This window comes from Corvus cornix, chromosome 11, assembly GCF_000738735.6.
Source record: "Corvus cornix cornix isolate S_Up_H32 chromosome 11, ASM73873v5, whole genome shotgun sequence".
NCBI lineage: Eukaryota > Metazoa > Chordata > Aves > Passeriformes > Corvidae > Corvus > Corvus cornix.
The window spans coordinates 16124565-16147998 of NC_046341.1; the positions used below are offsets into that span (position 1 = coordinate 16124565).

At 40.6% G+C, this 23434-nt stretch overlaps 1 protein-coding gene across 1 annotated transcript in view; it reads right to left on the minus strand.

Annotated features, from left to right (window-relative positions):
* Positions 1-23434, minus strand: part of LOC104687422 (neural-cadherin-like) — a 61347-nt gene that overhangs the window by 6224 nt on the left and 31689 nt on the right. The window contains exons 13-31 of the mRNA XM_039558065.1: positions 23059-23308; positions 22834-22961; positions 21816-22002; positions 20924-21067; positions 19538-19821; positions 17401-19015; positions 16244-16337; positions 14881-15065; positions 14438-14667; positions 11303-11574; positions 10272-10486; positions 9143-9270; positions 8447-8574; positions 7010-7133; positions 6270-6450; positions 5231-5397; positions 4402-4666; positions 1899-2079; positions 705-949 (exon numbers count right to left, since the gene is read on the minus strand). Of these exons, the coding sequence (XP_039413999.1) occupies positions 705-949; positions 1899-2079; positions 4402-4666; positions 5231-5397; positions 6270-6450; positions 7010-7133; positions 8447-8574; positions 9143-9270; positions 10272-10486; positions 11303-11574; positions 14438-14667; positions 14881-15065; positions 16244-16337; positions 17401-19015; positions 19538-19821; positions 20924-21067; positions 21816-22002; positions 22834-22961; positions 23059-23308 (5023 nt within the window). The remainder of the gene's footprint in view (positions 1-704; positions 950-1898; positions 2080-4401; positions 4667-5230; positions 5398-6269; positions 6451-7009; positions 7134-8446; positions 8575-9142; positions 9271-10271; positions 10487-11302; positions 11575-14437; positions 14668-14880; positions 15066-16243; positions 16338-17400; positions 19016-19537; positions 19822-20923; positions 21068-21815; positions 22003-22833; positions 22962-23058; positions 23309-23434) is intronic.

Genomic DNA, 23434 nt, shown 5'->3' on the forward strand with positions numbered 1-23434 from the left:
CAAACATAGTATCTAGCAGTGTTGGGGAAAACGATGGTATTTCCATACTCTTACAACAACTTCTGAATGAAACTGCATTAACACTAAAAGCCAGGAGAAAAATCCCATGTCTTTACTCAGGCAAACTTCCATGATATTTGAATAAACAAGAAACATTCCAAGATGTGATCCTTCCTCACTAGTAAGATCCTTCTGGTTTTCCTCTTCTTTTTGAGATCCAGTGCCTAGGCCTGAAAATGGCTGAGGAAGCCAAAAGCAGCTGTTTAGGAGCTGGGACACAACTAGCAAGATGCAAAGTCTGCTCCTGCCTGACCAGGGTATTCCTGTCAGACAGGAAGTTTCTCCATGAAAAATCTGTTTCATGCTCTGAAGTATTTTAAACAATGCTTATCTGGTAGTAATTTCTGCTCTTGCTGTTCAATTGCATTTGCTTCCAATTATGCATCTGAACAGTCCCTCAGCAATGAAGTGAAAATGTGAAGAAAACAAAACTGCAGAGACCTTCCATAGCTCACAAATGTTGATTCACTTAGCAATGGATGCACAGAGGGATGAGAAATCAGTGACAGGACCATAGTAAAGGAATGAAGGCAGAGTCGAGTCTCTCCCAGGAGTTTTCAGCAGGACATGAGACGATGACTGCTCAGGACAGGTGGACACGTGAGCTCACCACAGGTAATACAAGACATAGTTGCCATAGCTACCTAAGAGCGCCAGGAAGCAGATGCAGATGGCGAAGAGGGAGGTGAAGCTCAGGCCCGTGTCCTTGTGGAAGATGGCCAGGGTGATCTCACAGTGGCGCCCGGTGTAGCCGTCGGGGCAGTGGCACTGGAAGGCGGTGAGGGACAGCGACACGCAGGTGCCATAGTTGCAGGGCTGCTCGGCGCACGCCGTGTACACGCACTGCCGGCCTGAGGCGTTCTCCAGGATCATGTGTCCTGCAGGGCAGCTGCTCACACCAAGGCAAAATGGGACCATTAGATTGGGAGGAAACAGCCATGACAGGCAGCACTGAAGATTTTAAAACACACTTTGGTGACACTCTGCACGGTTTCTGAAGCAGCCACTGGGAGTAAGGTACGCGAAATCATTACAGGTTGTAGCTATTCCCGAGGTAGCCATGCTCCACAACTTCAAACCCGTATGTCTGGGGCTTTCAGAACTCTGGTAGTTCCACTGCCTTCTGCAAGATTATCCTTATCAAAACCAGGTGGGTTGGGGTCTGCAGTTCTGGCTAGGCAGGACAAGCTGTGCTATGTTCTTTGAGTTTCCAGAGTTAGAGAACTCCATTTGTGTGCACAGTGGCAGTCAGGATTGTGTGCAACATTAAGGTGTTTGTAAGTAAAGTGTACATTTGCACACCACAACCAACAGGAATTAGTGTTGTCCTGACCCCAGCCCCAGCCATACACACAAGAATCTGAGCTTAATAGTGTGGTGTTCCTCAGGCAGCTGGAGGAGCCTGGGAGGGAACAGACGTAATAGGCTGGGGCTGTGTAAGGAGTCAGACCCTCACAGGAGAAAGCACTGACACTGCACAACACAAGCTTTACAGCACAGCCAGGGAACTGTGCCACTCCAGCTCACACACCCTCCTGTCCTGGTTCCAGGGTTTATAAACATTCTGGATTTGCTGCTTCTCTTTAAATGTTTTCCATTAGACAGGCAGCTGAACTTGCTCCAGAATCCCTGGAGCCAGGCTGATTTAAATCAGCTGAGGGTGGTGCCTGTAAGGACAGAGCAACCTGCTGCCGATGCAGGTGTACAGCTTTGTATGCCACTGTGGTTCCAGGGATTTGATGAGGTTTGCCAGGGGCAGCCTTCAAGCTCCACACTTCAACATCCACCCCTTCCCACCTCATTCTGAAAGGTTTTGTGCTTCTATTTTCACCAGTTACCTGCATTCGTGCATCATCCACAAATCAATACAAATAAATTCCTGGTTGCAAGGGTTATTCCTACAGGCCTCCGAAGAACAGCCTTCTTTGACGCCTTGGGCACTCAATACTGACACCATCTCCTTCCCATGAGTGTCCAGAGGGATTCTGTAGTTGTTAAATCTGACATCCTTCATACATCCTGCAGCAAGGCACAAAGAGACAGTTTTAAAAACCATTCAGCAAGATCATTTGAAGCAGCTGTAAGATTTGGCAGTTTATGCTTAACAAAGGACACAGGCTATCAAAGTTTAAATCCAGGACTGAATCCACTTAAACTTTCATAGCCTTGTCCTTCATTTTTGGACTGAATTTGCTAAAGTTTTATATCAAAATTCCCAGCATTTTCCATGAGAATCAAGTGCTGCTGCAGGCCTGTGCTGGTTTTGGCTGGGGCAGACTTATTTCTCTTCCCAGAGGCTGGTGTGGGGCTGTGTTTTGGATCTGTGCTGAACACAGGATTGATAATATAGAGATGTTTCTGTTCTTGCTGAGCAGGGCTCACACAGACCCAAGGCTTTTTCCTGGCTTTTGTAGGGCCATGCTGGGAAGGAAGGTGGGATGCACAGGAGGCTTGGAAGGGACACAGCCAGGACAGGTGACCCCAGCTGACCCACGGGATATTCCAGACCATATCATCACATCATGCACAGGATGCATGCAGTGAGGGGAAGAAGGAGGAAAGGGAGATGTTTGGAGTGAATGTGTTTGCCACCCCAGGTAACCATTCCACGGGATGTGGCCCTGCTCTCCTGGAGGTGCTGAACACCTGCCTGTCCATGGGAAGCAGGGAATTCATTCCATGTTTTGCTGTGCTTGCATGCATGGCTTTTGCTTTCCCTATTAAACTGTCTTTATCTCAACCCAGGGATCTTCCAGCTTTTACCCTTCTGATTGTCTCCCTGATTCTGCTGGTAGGGAAGTGAGCGAGAGGCTTTGAGGGGCTGGAGGCTGGATGGGGTTAAACCATGACAGGGCCCCTATTTGCCTGAGTTAAAGTCAGTGGAATATGTACCCCTCCACTGTGATTTCCATCAAAAAGTCCAAATATTGTGGAAAATCTGTTACACGTGGATAACCTGTTCTATTTTTCAATGCACCAGTAAAAATGTGTTTGGCTGATTTTAAATTGTAGCTTACAGCTTAACTTTATAGTGTGAAGAGCAAACCACAAATAATGGGGAAAGAGTCTTCAATCAGAGATAGAAAATTTGTACTGAAGATGTGTGACATTAACTTTGTATGCACGAGATGCCTCAGTATGAAAACATATACTTTGATAAATTAAGTACATTTTATGACTTTGAAGTCCTTAAAGTTTCAGCTACATAGCAGCAACATTAATTGTCCTAATTAAAATGATATTCACGCAACCATTTGACTTCTTTATTTACTTAAAAACAAACACTATTACTCCCATAAATAAAAAATTCAAAATATGCTCCCTAATTCACATCATAAACTTTATTTATTGGATTCTTCTAGTAAAGCAATAGAAAACAATATTTTTCTAAATAATTTGTGATACACTTACATTGTAAATTATTACTCTATTTAATTTTTCTCCAGGCACTTTTGTATTACTCACTGAAGTACTTTTGCCTGGTGAAAACGTGACCAGGTTGTTCTGAATGGATTTACTAGGACCTGGTTAAAGAGGTGAAGGGCATGGGAGAGAGGTGACCTACAGACACCAGGTGCATTTAACCAGCAGCCATGTGTCTTCCTTGACAATAAAAGCTGTGCTGCTGTGCTTTACTTACACTGTGGGTTTAAGCAAAGGCCAAACTTCCAGCTGAGCTCAGAGCAAAGAGCTGCCATGGATATCCCAGACTTAAAATTCTTTATATTTCTCCTTTGTGGAACTACTCAATTTCCAGGCTGGAACTGATTTGCTTTTAACAGACACCATGACCTCATCCATTCAGTTGCTAAAAATTCAGATTTTTAGCTCTAATTCAATAAACCATTTCTAATTTTAGTTAATGCTTTGACTGAGTATAAAATCCAGTAATACAGAGGTAATAAACCAGGATTTGGTGGGTGCTATGCAATTCACATATAAAATGGAAAAATTCCTTTCAGCACAGGAACAGATGTGTTTGGGAAGGAACGAGAGCTACCAAACAGACTGGACAGAACCATGCACTGAACCAGCTCTGTCTATCCAAGGCAGGGAGCCATCCACAGTCCACCCAGGAGAAGCTTCTGGATCTCCAGGTACAAACACTCTGCAGCCAAAGCAAGAGGTGACCATCATTGTTCCAAGTCCAGTAGCCAAGTGCATTTGCTGACAATTATCTGCTGTACCTTCTCCTGGTCAGAACAGCTTATCTGTTCCTGTGGCAAAGTGTCATGCAGGACATCCCTGTACTTTGGGCTCTACATAAACAAGAAGGTTTCCTGAAATATGCCTTCGTTTTTAAAGATCCATATTATGAACAATGAGATCAAGAACTCCTACCTTGAAAACTCTTGTTTTGATTGAATGGGTACGTGTTTCCAAGGACCAAGCTACTGGGGTCAATGACAATCTCCTTGTATATTCCTGCTGCTTTAGTAATCTCTCTCTTCCCACCTCCTTCGTAAAGGCGAAGAGTAAATTCATTTTCGTTTCTCTCCAGTGTGATGTGATGCCATTCACCATTATCAACGTGGTAGGAGGGAAGGCTTACAGAATAGTCCCCATCACCCAGATTGTATGAGACCACTAAGAGTCCCTGAACAACCTTGTGGATAATTAACAAATAGCAAAAAAAGAAAAGTCATTGCCTGGCATTTTGTATTGGCCTGTAACTTCAATCTTAAAGCATTTGTTTAAATTTAGGGTATGTTTACACTGCACATTTAAGTGTAATATAAAAATACTTCACGTGCTACTGAACTAGGCGACCTAAATATGGTAGCAATATACTCACAGTAATATCTAAGCCACCTGGAGTAATTGATCTCTCTTGCATAAATTAGAACTGCCACAGGCACCTTGCTTCGCAGAGTCTGAACTATGCAGAATTGGCCACATGGTTCAAAAGGACACCAGGTACACACCCTATTCATCCTATACTGTATAGAAACTGTATTTCACTGCAACTGCCATTGAAATCTGACGAGATACCACAGCTGAGTGGTCAATATCTCAAGTAAAGCATCAGACCCACACGTATCCGTAAAACAAATTCCCAAGTCTTGGTCAGCCTAAGTTTTTTGTTCATTTTCCATCTCTTAAGTGAGTGTTTCTCTGAGCTGTCTCTGGCACTGATGTCACAGTGTCTCTGTGTGGGGTGCCCCCTCACCTGCAGGGTGATGTGCTCGTCCTTGCCCCGGGACAGCATGGTGGTGATGACGCTGTCGGGCTGCCGGGTGCGCACCAGGGCCTCAAACAGCGTCCTGCGGGCAGACACACTGACAGGGAGCTGGTAGCGGATGTGGCTGCCTGCCTCAAACATGTACTCCTTGGCCACTGAAGGGGATAGAAACCTTTAAACCATCTCGTGAGGAGAGGGAAGTATCATTATTTCCCTTAATGTCGTAAGAAGAGTTGAAAGTAAAAGGAAACAATTGCAATGCACAGCATGGATCTGTGAGACAGCTTGTCTTTTGGGACATACCCCTGCATTTATTTCCGAGCCAGCTTCCCCAGTCACTCTCTCGCTTCATTTTTCTCTGTAAAGAGGTGTTCTCCCACCCAACTTGATCCTGCTAATGCTCTTCCTTACAATGCTCACATGGGATGACAGCAGGGAAGCAGCACCTCTGACCAAGACAAGAGACTGCAGACCATGTATTAAGTACCATGATCAAATTTCACAACGTGCTATTTTATAGTTGTCTTTCTGCTGTAAACTTTGGCTCCATGAGAGCTACAGATCCTGCTATTCCCAAAGCACAGCTCCTTAAGCCAGCAGTCTCTTCCTGACGGCAGCAGAGCAGTGATTTCTAGTTCCAGTTGTATGTATCTAATTCTGCACAGAAAGTGGTACTGGCACACTCATATTTTTTAGGTTATTCGATATTTCTGAAAGTGTAGACAGATGCAAACAACTGTAATAAATTTTTTTTTTCTTAATTTTTTTCTCATGCAGACATGTCATTATACAGTCATTGCACAAACACCCTCAGGATTAAAGAAATGATCCCATACCAAGAAAGCAATTTCTCAAAGGGAATTAGAAAAGAAATTGTTAACAATCAGAAGCAACTACACTGCAACATGGCTTTACATAATGTAAACATCAGAAATCACCTCAGCAATATTACCTGCAAAGATTTGAAGTTTCCTGTACTGTAAAATTTAGCAGCCTACCAATAATGAAACAGATAAACAGGGTTCACCTTTATCACATCGATAACCGTGGTAGCCCGGCAAACAGTGACATGCAAACGAGCCCCAGTCTCCAAGGCACCTCCCGTGGATACCACAGGAAGAAGATCCCATGGTCTCACAGCTCCCATCCGTCAGGGTGCACCCAGGGAAGCTGTTCAGGGACTCTGCAGGAGACTGAAGGTCATATACCTTCAAGAGAAAATTCATGACACAAAAATATTATTCGAGAAACATTTTATTTTTAAACAGAAATAGATGCACCACTTCACTGTCTGTTCCTCATCTGCATTGCTTAAGTTACTAAGTTTGCTTTCTGACATTCAGACTTCAGCTGATTTTATCAAGAGCATATTCTGCCTTTGAATAAACTCAACTGACTATGAAAGCAAAAAAACCCTAATACTTCCTAACAAAGCAGACAGCTGGCATAAATGTACTGTTATACAATTGCCATTCAGAAGTTCCCTGAATGCATAAAGAAGCTTGGAGAACAGCTGCATGAAGCAGGGGATAAGCAAACACACAGTTCTTGGCTCATTAATACATCTCCTTGTACTGAGAAATAACTTTTCAAGGTAGTTATTCTAATTATCACAGAAAACCCCAGAATTTTCTTCTATCTTTCACTGATGCATGTGGGCATTGAATACATTAATGGAAGCAGAAGTTTCATGTGTAATATAAATCTCCCAAAAATTAAATAACAAAGTTTTCTCCTCTGCTAAAGCAAATGTTACTCTGCTCTTACCTGAGTATCCAAGATGAAATTGCGCAAACAACCAGAAAAATGCTTGTGTAGCAATTGTGGGTAGGAATATGGTAATGACTCTTTCACACCACCCAGTTGGAGAACATGGTTTGCATTCAAATACCTTTAAAAATCATAAAAATAATAAAAATAGATGTGCATCTACCTTCAAACACAGGCAGATAAATAAATACACTGCATTTCCAAATAACACAGACTTTATAACATAACAATAGAATGCAACTACTTTATCTTCTCTCTCTGAAATAGTCATTGAGGAGATGTTGGCCCTTTAAAATAAAGGGCATTGTTTTAAATGTGACAGTGAAACCTACTGGAAGTTTAATTGTGGGACACTATTTCATTTTGGATATGTTTGTGTTCAAGTCAGAAACATCTGTGATATTCTAGACACCAAATTCTCCTTCAAGTGTTCTGTGTGTGCACTGTCATCCTATGCTGTAGGAATACTACAACAAAGACTATTCTGTGTATGACAAAGGTCAGAAACCTAAAAGTTGGGTCCATGTGGTCTAAAAGGCATGGTAAACATGTCCAGTCTCTGCACTGTCTCCCGATCATCTCTCCAAGCCAAAGAGCTCTATGTATTTTAGTCCTCATACTTTTTTTTCCCCAGAGTTATCAATTCATTTCTTTTGTATTCACTTTTCCTTATATTTTCCCCCTTTTTTGTGCTCCTCTCATGACGAGGAGAGCTCCACGCAGCTGTGGACAAGGCTTAATCCCAATGCTCATCAGAATGCTTGCTGGGACTATCTATGTCACAGCTCCAATATCTTTGTTAGTACAAAGGTTTCCCTAAAATATAACCCGAATATTCCTCACTGTAACTTTAGGCCCTGTACAGAAGAGATTGTCTAAATCCTCTTTGTACCATTCTTTTATACACACTGAGACTTATCGTATCTCTCCTCAGTTTTCCCTTCTTTCTGTTAGCTGACCTCAATTCCTTCATTCTTGATTCTTACTCTCAGGGTGAGCTGATCACAGTCATTTCTCTTCTCTGGACTGTACCCAGTTGCTCCTTGTCCACCCTGCACTGTGGGGCACAAACTGGACCCAGGACTCCAAAGCCAACTGGCCTAAATTCATGAGGTTTTCAAGAGCAGGCTCACAGTGACTTGATGAACAGAGAGAAATTCTCTGGGTGAAGGATGGTACACAGGACCCACAAAAGCTCCAGTAACAGCCACAGTGGTCTGGGGCTGTCACTTAGTACTGCGACACTACTCAGGGGAAGACTGGTTCCTTAAAATTTGTTTAGTGCTTTAAGGTCCAGGCTTGGCCTAGAAGGTCCAAGAAAAGAGGAAATACTTTTTATGCTCCCAGTCATCAATAACTTGGCTTCAATCTAACAGATAAAATGTTCACAGGCCTTGGAACCAACTGCCTGTCAGGGAATCTCCAGGAATGTACCTTGCTCTCCGTGGAACAGACCCAAAGACTTCACAATTTGTGCGATCTTCAGTGGACAACCACCTGCCAACCCCTTCTATCTCCGACACCGTGGCTGCAATGCACCGGTCCAGAGTGAACCGAACATCCTGTGCCAGAACACAGCACTACTCAGGCAACAGTTGCTGCACAATTCAATAAACATGTTATATCAAATTTTGATCTTTTACTTCTTGCATACCATCAAGCAAAAAGGGTTGGGTTTTTCCCTGTTCTGTTTTCCATCTTTCAATAACCAGGAGAGCCAAAATGGAACCATTTAGCAAAAGGAGCTACTTAGCTCTGCACTTTATTTATGCTTCTGAGTATTTTAACCACTTACACAAGATCTGTAACTGCATTTGCAAGTAAATAATTATCTGCTTTTTGTGCATAAGTAATGGATTCTAGTGTCCACATTCTACATGTGCTGCTGCAGAGCTTAAAAAAGGCAAAGAGATTCCTCTGATTCCAGAATATGGATTACAACATCCGTGGATTTGGAATTAACAATGAGGTCTTCCCAAAATTTCTATTACTCATCAAATCTACAAGAACTGTTAGGACAATATATATAATTACCCAGTCTTTTCTTTCTACTGTCCTGTCTCTGCACAAAGAAATGCTATGGGAAATATTAATATCCAGATATAGAAAAAAAAAAATCCAATAACTGACCTGACCATTGGTTCTGACTTCCAGTCGATGCCACTTCTTGTCTGCTACGTTCAGATTACTTGGAAACTGCAGCACCACAAAACCTGAGCCATGGCTCATCTTCAGCACAGGAATGCCACTAGAGAGTTCTAATACAACATGAGCAAGAAATTAAATTCGGCTACTTGAATCTTTCACTTTTGGATATCTCAGCAGTTACTGACTGTACTGATTTAATGGTTATTGCTAGTCACATACAGGGGGTTCACTACAGAAATAACTAGAGTTACACTCTGTGTCTTCTATTAAGCAGAAGTACTCATTCAGTATATTATTTACTTATATACTTTAGATTATTCCACTTCTCTGTCAAAACACTGAAACTAATTCCTGAGAAGCAACCTGCAATTTTATGATGCTCTAAAACAATTAGTACATCCAGGTTTCTTCCCTCCCATCTTCTACTCAAATTTACAAGAAACTGCAAAGCAAGGCAAAAAAAAAGAGGTACGTGATTAACTATCCAACCATATTACCTTTCAATTAATCAGGAAAATATAAAATGCCAACCATACTGTGCATCTTCTATGTTAATTCACAAAAAACAAACACCAGTAGCCTTTTAAATGTGTGTCAACATAAAGCACTGAGTTCTGCTTGTGTATGAATCTTCCCACAGTGGCACATGGGGCTGGATTCATCCATCACATCACTGCCTGTTCAAAAAAGTGTGCAAAATTGCCCCCAGACTCAAGACAGTTTAAGTGGATTTCTCCTCTTACCAAACAAGAGTGACATGCGACTATGACTGCACTACTCATGTAATACCTATCTTCAAAGCACCTAAATTCCTTTATAGCACTACAGTTTTTCCAGGCAGATTATTTTTTTATATAGATCAATCTGTCTGTTTTGCTTTCCCCTTCATTTCTACAACTCTGTGATGAACCTAAAGCCAGAGGTGCAGGCTACAAAAATAGACATCAAAGGAGAAAGACTTGTTAGGAAATGCTTCAAAATATTTTCAAACCAGAAAATAAGTTACCTCATTAAATGGAAATACAGAATTCATAGGCCAATTATTACACTGGTCACAAGCAATCCATTCCCAAAAGACATTTGATTTTTCCACACACTTTTGCAGAAGTACCTATTGCAATGAAGTTTTCTGTACTCCCAGGTTCTGGATCTGATAAAGGGCCACTATATAGTAAAAGTCCATCTGGAACCACAGTAATAAACTCTAGAGACAGTGAGCTTTCAAAACAAGGTCTGATGGGACGAAACCATGCATAACCATTTCCATGGAAACTGTGCTTAGTCTGCTGGCAGTCTGGTCCATGAAAGGAAGCAGGACAAAGACATCTGAAAGACCATAAACAAAAGAAATAGTCAGAATTCCCCAATGTTCAGCGTTATTTTTTGGTTTTACATGCAGCAAATGCAGAACTAAATCACAGTTTAAAAAATCAGCAAAACAAAGATTTTAGCAGATTCTCAGGGGTGCTTGGCAATTATTAAAATACTCTAAGAGTACAAAGTATTTTTATTCCCTATATTAACTCCCTCAAAAAAAAAAGTATTTTTGAGGCCAAGTTTTTGAGAACAATGAACTTTTTCCCTAAATAAGTAACACAGAACACCAAACATCTATTTATTACAGAGTAAATTAACCTCAGGGAGGTTAATTCCTAGCTGGAATTAATTTCACTAAGAGAATACTGCTGCATGCCAGGTGATGCTATAATAAAGCAAGTTTACTATCTAATGCTTTTTAGGCTCCTTATTACCCACTGTTTGAACTACATTTCACTCCTACATCCCTGCTGCTACCACTGATATTCACCCTTACTATTACTCTCCTGGAAAAGAGAAAAAAAACAGGGCACACATGCCTTCATACTGAATTAGGTGCTCTTAAAAAAAGACACGTGTTAATTATACCACTGTGTGCTCCCCAGGGTTTTGTTACTCATGCACTTTTTGGGACCACAGCCCCATTGGGGTCATCAGGAAAGCCCCTGTTGCCATTAGGTTTACATCCCAGTGCACTTGTGGGGTTTTTTGTTTCTCCTTCAGTCAGAAGTACATTTATGGTTATTTCACACCGGTACCTTGTAAGCACCACTCGAGCCTTTAAAAATAGAAGGGAGACATAATGTGCAGTGCAAGTTTCCTCACCTGTAGCCATTCAAAGTGTCAGTACAAATGCCCCCATTGAGGCAGGGGCTGCGAGGGTAGGAGGAGCAGGGCTGGTGCAGCTGCTCACGGGCGGAGCAGGTGCAGATCCCGTGGGTGGAGGTGGTGAGGGACACAAAGGACACGCTCCCGGTATCCATCACCGTGGGGATGTCGCTCACACTGAGGTGGTTTGTACAGCCCTCACTGCAGTTGGCACTCCTGCACTCGTCAACATCGATCTGGGAAATGTTAAGTTGTAGAGCTGACTGGATCTACGGGAAAAGACAGTTCAACACATCACCACTTTCATCCTAATAACGGCTTTTACCTCAATTCTGAAAAATCGAAGCCATCAGAGACTTAAATGCAGTGTTTTAGTTTCTTGAATATTACTTAGTAACATCCCTGATTACACAGGAAAGCAAAGTAATTTGAAAAATTCAGGAAACATTTAATTAAAAAATTACAGCAGCAGCATTTCCTAAAAACTTAGTCACTGACGTGATTGACTGTGAACATGTTGAATCTGTAACTGGTCTAATTAACATTATTTCCAAGGACCAAAGCTCTGAGAGCAGACAACTCCACATTCTGAGCTGCAGCATCTTCATCACACCTCTCTGCACCCCAACAGCAACAGGTGTGTTTCAGCTCAAGCCAGCAGTAACACCCAGCTATTATTTCTTACATTATCTCACACAAAAGGATACAGACATAGGAAAATGCAGAGCTGAGCTGCTTCAATAATCATGTCCACAGAAAGTGACCTGACAAGACAACTCTGTAGCAACTTGGATTCAGTCTAATGATTTGTGCCCCATAAATTTACATTTCATGTCAAACTGTGTGGAAAAAAACAGAGTCAATTCAGCATACTGAATACTGTATTCTATGCCACGTTAATCTTTGCTGGTTCACTGTTGCACCTCAAAGCCCAAGTACCAAATAGAAAAAGCCTCATGTAAACACAGGTCTGGTAATGTAGAAATAGTTGACTCTGAGGATCACAGCTTCCATGCCAAACAGAGCAAGGAAGCACTGGCAGAGAGGGAGGAAGAGAGCCACTCACAGTATGAGGCAAGAACAGGGCTGCCATTAGTCCTGGCTTTTTGTTCTTCAGCCTACACACCTAAATTATCAGAGTTTGCTCCTTCCACTTATTTGGGAATTTTGCACAGGTGTCTGTTATAAAGCTTCAGATCTGTATTTGATCTGTATTTGGTGATTCAAATACACTGAAATGTGTATTTAGTACCCAAACCTGAGTTTGGGTAAGTGAGGCAAAAGGGCTCACTACTCTCACAGTGGTACACAAATGAATAAGGTATACAAATGTAAAACTAACAACTCTAGAATTTTATGTATTTAATATGGGGATTTTTCCAAATGGTAAAACCTATGGCAAATATCTTAAAAGTAAGATTTGAAAAGATCAAAACAAATACATTTCTTCTCATTTGTGTAGTCATCTCAGTTCACCACTGTAAGAACTTTGACCTTAATAATCCTTTGTCCCTATATTCTCAAACATCATAGCATGTATTGATGCCCATGCCCCCAAAGGCACAGAGTATACTCTATAGTGATATGATACATCCTGTCAATGCAGGTCTGTGTCCACTGCCCATGTTTATCACCATCAGTGGAGAGTCTGTAATGCATATTTAGACATCTACGTAATACTGTTCTAGAAAAAACTGTATATAAACAACCTTGGCTTCTTTAAAGTATTAGGATGGATTATTTTTCTGCTAAATAAAAATTGCTGTTGTAAAACTATATCCCCAGGAGGTGATGCAAACATATTATTTATGGAGCAATTCAATGAATAATTCCAGTGCTAATTACTTATTTTCTATATTTATAGTTATACACACAGAAAAACTGCTGGAGGAATTCTCCAGCTATGATTGGTTTTCTGTGAACTATTGGTGATTACTCACTGAAGCTATTCATTAAATATTGAAAGGGGGTATATAATTAATACAAACATATTTTTTCATTAAAATACGTGAAGTAATCCCCTTGTTACCACTTCGATGAATTCGCTTGTCACATATTATGGCAGAGAATATTTGAAATCTGTGGGATTTTCTATATTATTGTTGCAGTAATTCAATAAATATCCAAAAGAAGCAGTCATTACCCTTCATGAATACTCTCTGGCATTTCCTATGTGGTCACTCTGAAGACTCTCATAATCCACAGAGCCATTAAGATACACCAAGATGGAGGCAGGTGGTAAGTTAAGGCAACCCTGTTTGGTTCCCAGACTCAGGCAGACTCTACCATAGTCACACAAATGGAAAGTGCTGATTTCTCTTTGGGAAAAATCATCCATACGATGGACCATGTATTAAACCCAAATATGGCCAGGGCGAGTGAAAACCTGAGCAGTGTCACTTTGCCTTTGTGCAGGACTACAGAAAAATCCAGGTGTGGCCAAGACAGACTGTGTCTGTGTAACTGAGTTAGAGGGCATGCTAAGAGAGCAGGACACTTAGGGAACACCAGGAAGGGCCAGAAAACATCTTCCATCCAAAACCTATCTTCCCTTTACAACAGTAAAAGAAGTTGGGGGAGGGTGTGACTTTGTATTCGAAGTTGTCCTTTGTGAGATTAATGCAGCCACAGGATTGGTTGTCTCCATCTCACTTACCTGTTGCAACTGTTCCTCTATCCCACACATTCCTTCCAGCAGGATTTTTTCTGTGAAGTGTCACCTCTTTGTACTGTACAATTTCTGTCAAGGTGGCATCAAGCCTCCACTCCAAGTGTCTAAACACAAGCTGATGATGAGGGGATTTGGGGATTACACAATGAAACACTGACTGGAGAAAACACAGGTATCTACCCCATGACACCAGTGGAGACCCATTCTTCTGAAGCTCCCCAGTGATTACATTCATTGAACCAGAACTTAGTACAACCATACAATACCAGTATGTATGGCACTAAAAAGAAGAGAGAAAGCTTGAATTAAACACTTGTTTGACAAGTGTTTTTGTTCTGAGTGCAATAAAGCAATAAAACCCTTATCTGTAGATACAGAATATTTTTCCACTGGGGTTTGGGATATACACCCTGCAAATTCAGTGTTTGGGTGAGTTCCACAGATGACCCCAGAGAACAAACCTCAGTTTTAAAGGCTGCCATCTCCGCATGTAGTTTCTCAGGTCTGTAATAGGCCGGGCTAGCACGGACTGCAAATCTCACATCTGTCTGTTTTCCATCCCTGTTCATCACACTGAAGACAATGACATCACTCAGCTTAGCAGGTAACAGTTTTGCAAGGAACTCCTTGAACTTGCCATGTCTTGTTTTGCCATGTTCATCTCTCCTTATGAACTCCTCTGCTGTGACACCTGCTTATGAGATTCGAAAATAGATAAACATGAAATACAGGGAGCTCAGAGGTTAATTTCTCAATTTATTTCTTATTTAACAATATAGAAACATACCAGAAAGTACCCTACAGTGATAAGCATATCAAATATTGATATGATAATACCTACACCACATAAACATTAAGTTAGAGAAGCAGCTGATCTAAACTCTCACCGGCAAATAAAACCAACCTGAGAAACGCACAGTGGCTGAGTTTTGTATGGCTTCATTTTCCAGGTCTTTGATGTGGATTTGTACTGTAGATATAACATCAGGACAAACTCCATCAGAAACTCTAACTCTTAAGTTGTATATTCCCTGAGGAGTGTTATCCACCATCAGCAAAGACCCAGTCCTCTGATTTAATCTGAAAGATCTACACAGAAACCTTCAATTAGGAAATCTTAACAAATCAAAGTTGAGGACTTACTTTATTCATTGACATGATTCAGAAGGCCTTAAATGTTACTATGAAGGTTACAGGACCAAAACTTATGGGAATTATCCAACAACCTCAGAAAGGCACCTCAGCCACCTTAACTGAGAAATGACAATCTGGAAATGTTATAAAAAGCTGTTCCTGCCACTCAGCCTTTCCCAAATTGGAACAAAAGCAGTGTGCTGTTGAACCACGTGGTTCAGCACAGTCATCATGGGCAAGCCTCTGAGGTCAGTAGTAGGAAGTGACAAAACCACACTTATCATTCCAGATTCTCACATCTCTATCTGGAACAGGGTAAGTCTGTATAAAATCTCTCACGGCATCTTCATTTGACACCTCAAAGGACCAGTAATCAGCAATTATGGAAATATTCCATGACCATTATGGAACAGTAACCTCTTAATATGGAAACAGGTCCATGGGCTGCAGATGGACAGAAAGTCAGTCTTTAATTTTAGGCTACATAAAGCTTTTAAACTTTTAGTCACAGCACAGACCAAAATTTGCATTCACTTTCACATCCTTTTTTTCCCTTTCAAACACCATACAGTTATGCCATAAACCATCTCACTTTAAAATATGAACAAATAATGTCTAAGTAGGAATTAAGTGTCCAATTCAACATTTCAATTAACTGGAAAAAACTTCCACTAATCTGAGTCATGGTTTTCATATGCAATTGTAAATTTAGCCATCACAGGAGAGCACCAAATTCCCTTTCATTTTTGATGAAATGACTCCATTCTTTGCTTTTAAATTCAGGATTTGTATTCCATCAACCCTAACATTTGAGAGCAAGTGTTAGAAACTCTGCTTATTTTTAAACTGGAGCTTACAGGACACACATTTTTAAGTAAATTAACTATGACATCTGAATAAAAATCAACATCATGGTGCGATCCTGCATTGTCTTGGAAAAAATATTTCATGCATTAATTTCTTAATACCTAGTAACTCAAGTGAAAAAGAAGAAGAGCATTCAAAAGGTACATCTCTTAATACACTCAGTAACCCTGGCCTTATGCACATCCTGAACACAGAGAAATACATGGTGAGCAAAATAATTACAGAAGCATAAATATTACTCATTTTGACAGAAATACAATCCTCACTTGAGCAGTTTTCCTTCAGAGAGAAATGTTTTATTGTCCCAGTCATCCTGATCTGGTGCAAACACTTCCCCAAGCACTGTTGTTGACCATTTTCCTGTTGAGATAAATTATAATAAATCTGCATTTAGTTTTTGCTTTTCAGTGCACTTTATATTCTGTCACATTCATTACTGCATTTATTATTTTCAGATTCCTACTCAATTTAGTGATGGTTATGATCCAAGTTTCTTAAAACAATGCATAGCCTGTCATATGATTTCTGCCAGTTCTGGCAATGTGAATACACTGGAGATGTCACATGAAAGAAGAAAAGCTGGAAACAGCACAAAACAACACCAGAATAATACATAAATACAACTCTCTACAAAACTCTCAGACAAAAAAATAAAAATTAAAAATCACCATATCAGGAGTTAATTCATAATGTTTCACTGCTACTCTATTATTTTGAAGAGCACACAAGTGGAACCCAGGAAAAGAGGGAGAGCATCTTGTGGTGTACAGCTGAGGGAGAAGGACATGACTGAGAAAAGGAAAAGGGCAAGAAGATACCAAGCTGGGCCAAGTATTAGTCCTTTTTTCAGGCCCCTGTGGGCTGTCACAGAAGTGGGACATCCAATCAACTCTTCTTAAACAGCAAGAGGAACAAGTCCAGGGAAGGAGACATCTGAATTCCACAGTCAAGGTTTAACTTGGGAGATTTTAAAGGTTCAAATCTGGACCCAAGCCACCCTAGATGCTTCATTCTCTCATTTCTACAGTATGATCTGGTCACATCTTTTTCTAATTTAGGCATAGCAAACTCAGAAAATTTAACTGCAAAATACCTTCTGTAGGTGAACACTCATTAATGGAAAGTAGATTTTATTGGTTTATAATAATGCTGCTTTTTCTGCAATTTTAATATATACTCATTGGCAGCTAACAGGTTTTTGGTAGATAATATTTTACACACTAAGATCTGAGTTTTGCAAATATATTTCACTTATTTCACTTTACTTAGGAGTCTGCAGACCTGGAGCTGCAGTTTTGAAGTATGTAAACTTCAAAGAAATAGACTAGCAGACTGCAAGAGAGAAATTATGTATAAAACTCTGCTACATTCATGAATCTGATATAATATCCAGACTATGATATAACATCCAGCTAGCACTTACCTTTGAAACTGTACACATAGACCTCCTTGTGGCCAGACTCATGGCAGTTGTCGTTCTCATCCCCAACTGTTACAGTCAGGGTGTTTGTGGAGCTCATAGGTGGAATCCCACTATCTGTTATAACTATTGGCAGGTGAAACACCTTCTGCTTTTCTCTGTCAAAGGACCTCAAAGCTGTTATAGTTGCTGTGTTGTTTCTGTTGTCAGTAAGAGAAAAATCCAAAGAATGCTGATAATCTGGTGGCAATGAAAAGGTAAAGGGTGGCCCATTTTCCTCACCATCTGGATCAAATGCATGAAGCAGCTTTGATGTATGGTTCATGTGCACTATTTCAGGCTTCAATGTATTTTCCCAAACTACAGGCATGTATGGTGCCTCAAACCTTGGTCCATTGTCATTAATATCAAGCAAGTTAATTAAAACTGTAACGCTTCCAGTGCGGGCAGGTGTCCCCTGATCTGAAGCTTGTACAATTAAAGCGTATTTCTGAATGGCTTCACGATCCAGTGCATTTGCCACAACCACATGACCATACTGGTCAACCACAAACCGTCTCATAGGATCTGAATCTGACTTTATAGAATAGATAATCTTCCCATTCAAATTAGAGTCCTTGTCTGTAGCTCTCACTGTGGTTACTGTAGTACCTACAGGCACGTCTTCAAATAAAGGGTTTGCCTGAATAAACTGAGAAAGGAAAGCTGGGCTGTGGTCATTTGAGTCTTCAACTTCAATCAGGCACACTGCAACACTAGAAAAATCCAGGTCTTCCACAGTAATAGTAAGATTAAACTGTCTTTCACGGGCATTCTCAAAATCCAACTTTTTTTTCAGTCGAACAGTGCCACATTGCCATTCTTTGTCATTCTCAATATAAAACTTCTGATCTGGGTCTCCCCCAATGATATTGAACGTTAAGTCTGCATTTTCCCCAATGTCTGCATCTGTAGCACACACTTGCAGGACTTCTGAGTCGATGGCACTGTTCTCAGGAATCGCTGCCTGCCACAACTTCTTTGTGAATTTCGGACCGTTATCATTGACGTCCGCGACCCAGACAGTGGCAGTGCCCGTTCCTGTTAGCCCGTCCCCATCTCTTGCTTCAACAGTAAGAAAATAACTCTCAGTCCTCTCTCTGTCTAGCAGTCCCCCTGCCACATGGATGGTACCAGTATTGGGATTGATATTAAACATGTCAGTACCGAACTCGTTCCTCACGTTGTCTGTTATCCTGTACGTCAGGACAGCATTAAGACCAACATCTGGATCATCACGATCGACTGCACCCATTTCCATGACTAAGGTGTCTGCAGGAGAGTTTTCAAAGACATTCCCGTTGCAGTCATCAGGCATGCACGTGAACATGGGGGCATTGTCATTTATATCCCACACATTGATAATCACATCAGCAAACCCTGTAAGTCCTCCTCCACCTTCATCAGTAGCCAACACAATAAATCTCCACAGTGCTCTCTCTTCCCGGTCCAGCCTCTTGTGTGAGTAAATGCTGCCTGTTTTCTCATCTATTGTGAAAATATCACCTGCACCATACCCGTGCAAGGAATATCTCAAATCTCCTCCATCAACACCACTATCAGGATCACTGGCCAGAACCTACAAAAGTTTCAAAAAAAACCAAACAACATAGAAAGTATGAAATATGCAGTGATTGCATCACATCCTATATGCTGCTCCACTCTAAAGGAGTCCAAGCAAAAGCATATGACATGCTATTAATATGTGCATGCCACAGAACAGCAAACACAGGGACAATTCAGAGCAGGCAAATAAGCATTTTTAACTATGTTAACAACTTAAAAATTTTAGTACTAAAATAATATTGTATTTTTCATATTCATACAGGTAATTTAAATATGATATTCTGATAGCTACTTTAAATTGTCAATTATTTGCTTTTCAGGATCAATAAATGATCTATCCTGTTTATCCTACTTACTATCCCTGTAATTTTTTTTTTCTACAAAAGTCCATTTCTTCTCTTCCAGTGACAAAAAAACTTAGTAAAATTGAACTTCACTAATATAAATATGTGCTGAGTTATTTTTAACATAATTGTACCACAGTAATCTGTGCTTTTTCATGGAAATATTATAATCTCTGAAACTCATACACTACCTGCAGTACAAAGACTGGTAACACATCCAGTTCCTCAATTATACTTCCATAGTATTCATTGATAGAGAAAACTGGAGCCTCATCATTTTTATTCATGATGTTGATGATGATAACTGCATAATCTTCCCATTTCCCATCAGAGGCCAATAAGTGGATCTCATACATTTTTGTTTCTTCATAGTCCAGTGGTTGGGCAATGAAAATGGCTCCTGTTTCTGGATCTACATCCAGCACTCCTCCTGTGTTTCCAGCTGTGATCTGATACCGTAATTTAGCATTTGTTCCTGTCAATTACCAACAGCGTCAGAAAACACATTTCTTGAAGCAGACTGATGCATGGGATGTTGACATGAAGTACAAATCATACAATAACTGATAAGTGGTATTATTTTTATCATTTTTGTGGTCTTTTAAAACATGCAGCTATGTCAGATTATTTATCAGCATTTTCAGTTCTGGTGCGTCCAACTGTAGTTTGTCTCTACAAAACGTGTCTTTGCAATGAAGTAATAATTCTGTTTTTACTTTATTTAGAGGGCAGAAATGAAGTGCCACATATCCATCACATCAGGTCCCCTGTCCAACACTAAACAGTAGATTTACAGGCAGCCCAAGCACCAAACTGAAAGTTCCTTGAGTAGGTAAATCCTTCTGCAGTACATCTGTACCACATTTGCCTCAGCCTCCTACAGAGTGGGAGGAATCCAGTGCAGTCAGGATTTCCCTGCACTGCACAAACACACTGATAGAACAGTCCTTTGGGACTTGTGCAATAACAAAAAAAGTAGTGTTTCACCATACAGTGAGGCTGAATTAGCAGTGCTCCATGGTCAAAAGATGGAAGCATGTACTAATCCCTCTCTCTTTTATGAGCACTGGTTATGTACTTACTTTTACATGATTAGTGGCTGAATTTCTGGCTGATTTGTGGATAAAACAGTGTAGCTAAAATTCATCATATGCATTCAGGAAGTCTAGGTACAAATTTTAGAAAACAAACAAAACAAACACAAACTATACTGTCCATTACAGAGAAAGCAAATGAATCTTACTGAAATCAAGTCTGACTTATTCTAGTTAACCAGGACATTTTTATTGGCACCCATTTGTAAGAAAATGATCTGATATATAAAAAATTTGAATCTGCAGGCACAGAAATTATCTCCTATCATCCCACATTAATGCATGTCTCCTGAAATAAGAGATTGTGCCTCACAGCTCCATTATGAGCTAATGTTCATGCGTGATCAGTTCACACTTAAAGAAGTTTTAAAACCTAGAGACAAAAAGACATTTCCCTTTCTAACACCACCAAATATGTCTTGGTGTGCTGAGATCAACAGATTAATACTTTGGACAGAGCTGTGGGGGATTCCAATGCTTTACCTTCATCCTCATCGTTAGCACTGACTGTAAGGATGGTGGATCCCACATCCTGGTCCTCATCCACGTTCACCTCGTAGACACTCTGGGCAAAGACTGGCTGGTTGTCGTTCACATCACTGATGGAAACTCGCACATAGGCCGTGTCTGGAGACACAAGGAGCAAGAGATTCAAACCCCCAGCTGTGCCACTTCTGTCAGCTACAATCCCTTAACCTGTCTGCCTGCACATTACATGAAGACAAATATGCAGACAATACAGAAACAAACCCTTAGGGTTGAGGACCATATATATACCAACATTACTCAAAAGCACTTGGGTATCAAATGAATGTCACATCCAATTTGTTTAAACAGATAATACATGAATAATTGATGCCTAATATGGCAGTTGTACAGTGTTTAGTCATAACTTTTCATCCTGAAGCCACAAAATCTTAAGTTTTTATTTAAGCAGGGTGATCAATTGAGAAAAGGATTTTCTATCTTGAACATTCCTGCTTCATAATGACTTTTGATTGAATACAGTACCATATGCAGTGCTTTGAGAAACACTTCCACTGCCCAAAGACTTGCATCCTATAGACAATAGGCACATCATTGCTAGCTAGGAAATACTCTCTAAACTCTAAATATGAGGGCCTGTAGGATTTTCTTTAATTTCAGAACAAAAAGCTTGCTTGATCATCATGTAAAATTTATCTTTCAGCTCTGACACAACTGTTGCACAGATAAACGGAAAAAAAGCCACCACGAAACCAAAACAACAGGTGTGAAACCAAAACACAAGCCGTGAAAAGAACCAGAAATTACCATTTAATCCTGTATTTCAGAACTTCTGTTTTCAGACACAATCCAGATAATATTACACTTAGCACAGCCATCTGTCTCTTACCAGAGTTTGGCTTCCCATGCTTTCCAGGTCGAGCTGATTCAGACCCATCCACTGAGGTGACTTCCAGAAGGTAGGAGCCCTTCTCCTCCCTGTCAAACACTGAGGTGGTGTATATGGAGCCTGTCTGGGGGTCCAAGCGAAAAGAGGCGTAGTCTCTGCCACTGTCATGTAACAGGGAGTAAGTTATCTACAGGATTAAAAAGAAATTGTTAACATATACTTTTCTTTTGTTGGATAGTTCACAACTAGATCACTACTTAAAGAGAGGAAGAACAGTCTCATCCATGAATACTTGATCAGGCCAAGGAAGATGGGTAAAACTGCAGCTTCAGCAATCTGGTCTAAAGCCAATTAACTTCCTTGACTGCTGATCTGTAAAGGAAAATAATTTGTCTGATCAGCTCCTGATTTCACTAGCACACATTTGTGCAGTGCTTGTGCTGCAGCACTCAAACTCGGCTAAAGATCCCAAGTACTAATACAACGGCCACAGGTGAGCTGCATTTGAACCTGCTCAGTATCTATTACATACATGTTTTTGTGACTTGACTTCAGCTTGCACTCTTGTTCTAAGGATGTATCTACTTTCTGGTTTTTTAATCAGCAAGAAATACATTCACTTTGGGTGTTAACTTGCCATATTTTGTAAGGATTCAGTTTGAAGTACCCCAATGATTTCCAATTAACAGAAGCTTTTAACACAGCTTTTTTTCCATTAGTTTATCCAATCTCATTTTAGGCTCATGTAGAACTTTCTAGACCAGAGAATTCTACAGCAAGAATTTCATCTGAGCTACCGGTTGTCTAAATATTTCCTCTTTGTTTTCTGCCTCACACCTACTGCATTTTTCACATAGCAACATAGACAAGTATGTAATTAACTACTTTATTTCACTCTACATTTCCCTATTAGTCATCCCTTTTCTAGGCTGAAGATTTCCAGACTGTTTAGCCATTGTTCATGCAGAAGTTATTCCACAGCTTTCATCAGGAGAGATGAAGGTCCCCACTTTCTTACCTCACCATGCTGACCAAGGTCGAGGTCAGTGGCAGACACCTGAGTGACAAATGTCCCCACATCAGCTCCCTCTGTTACTGAGGCTTCATAAATAGATGAAGTGAAGAATGGGACATTGTCATTGACATCTAGAACACCAAAAAGAGCACGCAAAGAGAAAACTATAAAACTTCAAAGGAAAGCAGTACAGGATTATACTGTGACATCACTGAACAGCTCACACACCTGTGACATTAACATAGACCATGGTGAATGCTGCCAGAGGAACTGCAGCCACGTTCTGTGCTCGGACCCGCAGCAGAAAGCTCTTTGTCGTTTCATAATCCAGTGGCTCAGCTACCAGGATTGAAGCAGAGCCATCATGTCTGTTTGGAGTGAGGTAGAAACGAACTGGCATGTTGGCCTCTGGGACAAGCCCCTCTTCCAGGTTGTAAGTGACACGGGGATCTCCAAGGGGAGAAGTTGCTTTGATTGTCTGCACAGTTCAAAAAGTGTGTGTAATCAACACTTCTGTAAGTACAGCAACACTTCTAAAAGCTTTTGTGCTTTGACTCTCCCAGATAGTCAGCTAAAAACCACAAAACTCTTATAAAAGCTCACT